The sequence below is a fragment of the Egretta garzetta genome, unplaced genomic scaffold (genome assembly GCF_000687185.1).
Source record: "Egretta garzetta isolate BGI_Z169 unplaced genomic scaffold, ASM68718v1 scaffold69, whole genome shotgun sequence".
Lineage (NCBI taxonomy): Eukaryota > Metazoa > Chordata > Aves > Pelecaniformes > Ardeidae > Egretta > Egretta garzetta.
This window is the reverse complement of record NW_009260790.1, coordinates 2,318,232-2,319,300: the sequence shown is the minus strand read 5'-3', so window position 1 is coordinate 2,319,300 and position 1,069 is coordinate 2,318,232. Positions and strand designations below refer to the sequence as shown.

At 59.7% G+C, this 1,069-nt stretch overlaps 1 protein-coding gene across 1 annotated transcript in view; it reads right to left on the bottom strand.

Annotated features, from left to right (window-relative positions):
• Window positions 1–1,069, bottom strand: part of FHAD1 (forkhead associated phosphopeptide binding domain 1) — a 28,959-nt gene that overhangs the window by 21,769 nt on the left and 6,121 nt on the right. Inside the window, exon 3 of the mRNA XM_035901856.1 lies at window positions 8–151. Within this exon, the coding sequence (XP_035757749.1) occupies window positions 8–151 (144 nt within the window). The remainder of the gene's footprint in view (window positions 1–7; window positions 152–1,069) is intronic.

Here is a 1,069-nt window from a genome sequence, read left to right as displayed (position 1 = left end):
AGGGAGCCCAGCTGCCGGGAGAGCTGGGGGGATTCTGCCGCTGCAGCGAGGGGAGGTGGGGGGGAGATACAGGAGCTGAAGGTTTGGGCTCTGCTACCAACTGGAGCTGCCCGGACCACGCCGTGCGACGCTTCACGGGGGGGTAGGACATCTGCGGTGGAAAAAAGACCACAACATCAGCAAGATTTTAGGAAGGCTTTTAGCCCCTGACACGCATGAGTTGTGTCATACAAAACAGATCTGAGCGGAAGCAGAATTTTAGTCCTTTCCCATTCCCCTTGCCCAAGTATTGGATTTACATCCAGAATCCCAAATACTTTGTTGGTATCGACAGAAGATTAGTGGGGTTTGCTGCTTTTTCCAGCTCTTCCCTCTCCCTCGAGATTTGACTACCCTAATTCTGCACGTCTCTTACCAAACCTGGAAGCCCTAGGCTCAGGGGCGAGCCATCCCCCCCGTCAGTTCCCCCATTGGCCATGCTGAACCAACGCTGCTCAGGGCACCCCCGGCTCGCCGTCGCAGTTATCAGACCTTCCGTCAGACATGCCATTAGGACCCTAGCTGCTGTCCTCCTGATCAGCAGAGCTTTCCAGTACAGCAGAGACGAGCCACCACGACGGGCCCGTACACCGGCTTATGCATAGCCCTCAGTTACGAGGGCTGAACTGAACCACACATCTCCCAGCGTGGCCTCAGAGCTGGCCTGGATGCGCACCCCCAGCACCCGGCTGTTATCCCAGCACCTTTCTGAAAGGGAGCCAGAGATCCCAGTGTATGCCCCCCGCTACGCCAGCGCCTTGCCTTCCCCCAGAGCATACCTAAGCCCCCTCGCTTCTGCTAACGACGCTACCCCGGGTGCTTGCCGAGGGCTGGACCCCACCATGGCGTTACACCGTCCCTTTCCTGGGCACTCGTCCTCCGCCCCGAGGCAGGGATGCAGCTCCCCGCTGGGTGCTGCTCCTCTAATGCTACTGGAAACCAGAGAGCTCTCCCGGTGTGAGGCACCACTGGCACTGCGCAGGGTGCAGCACGGAGGCAGCCAGCGGGTCAGCCTTCCGGGCTCTTCCCC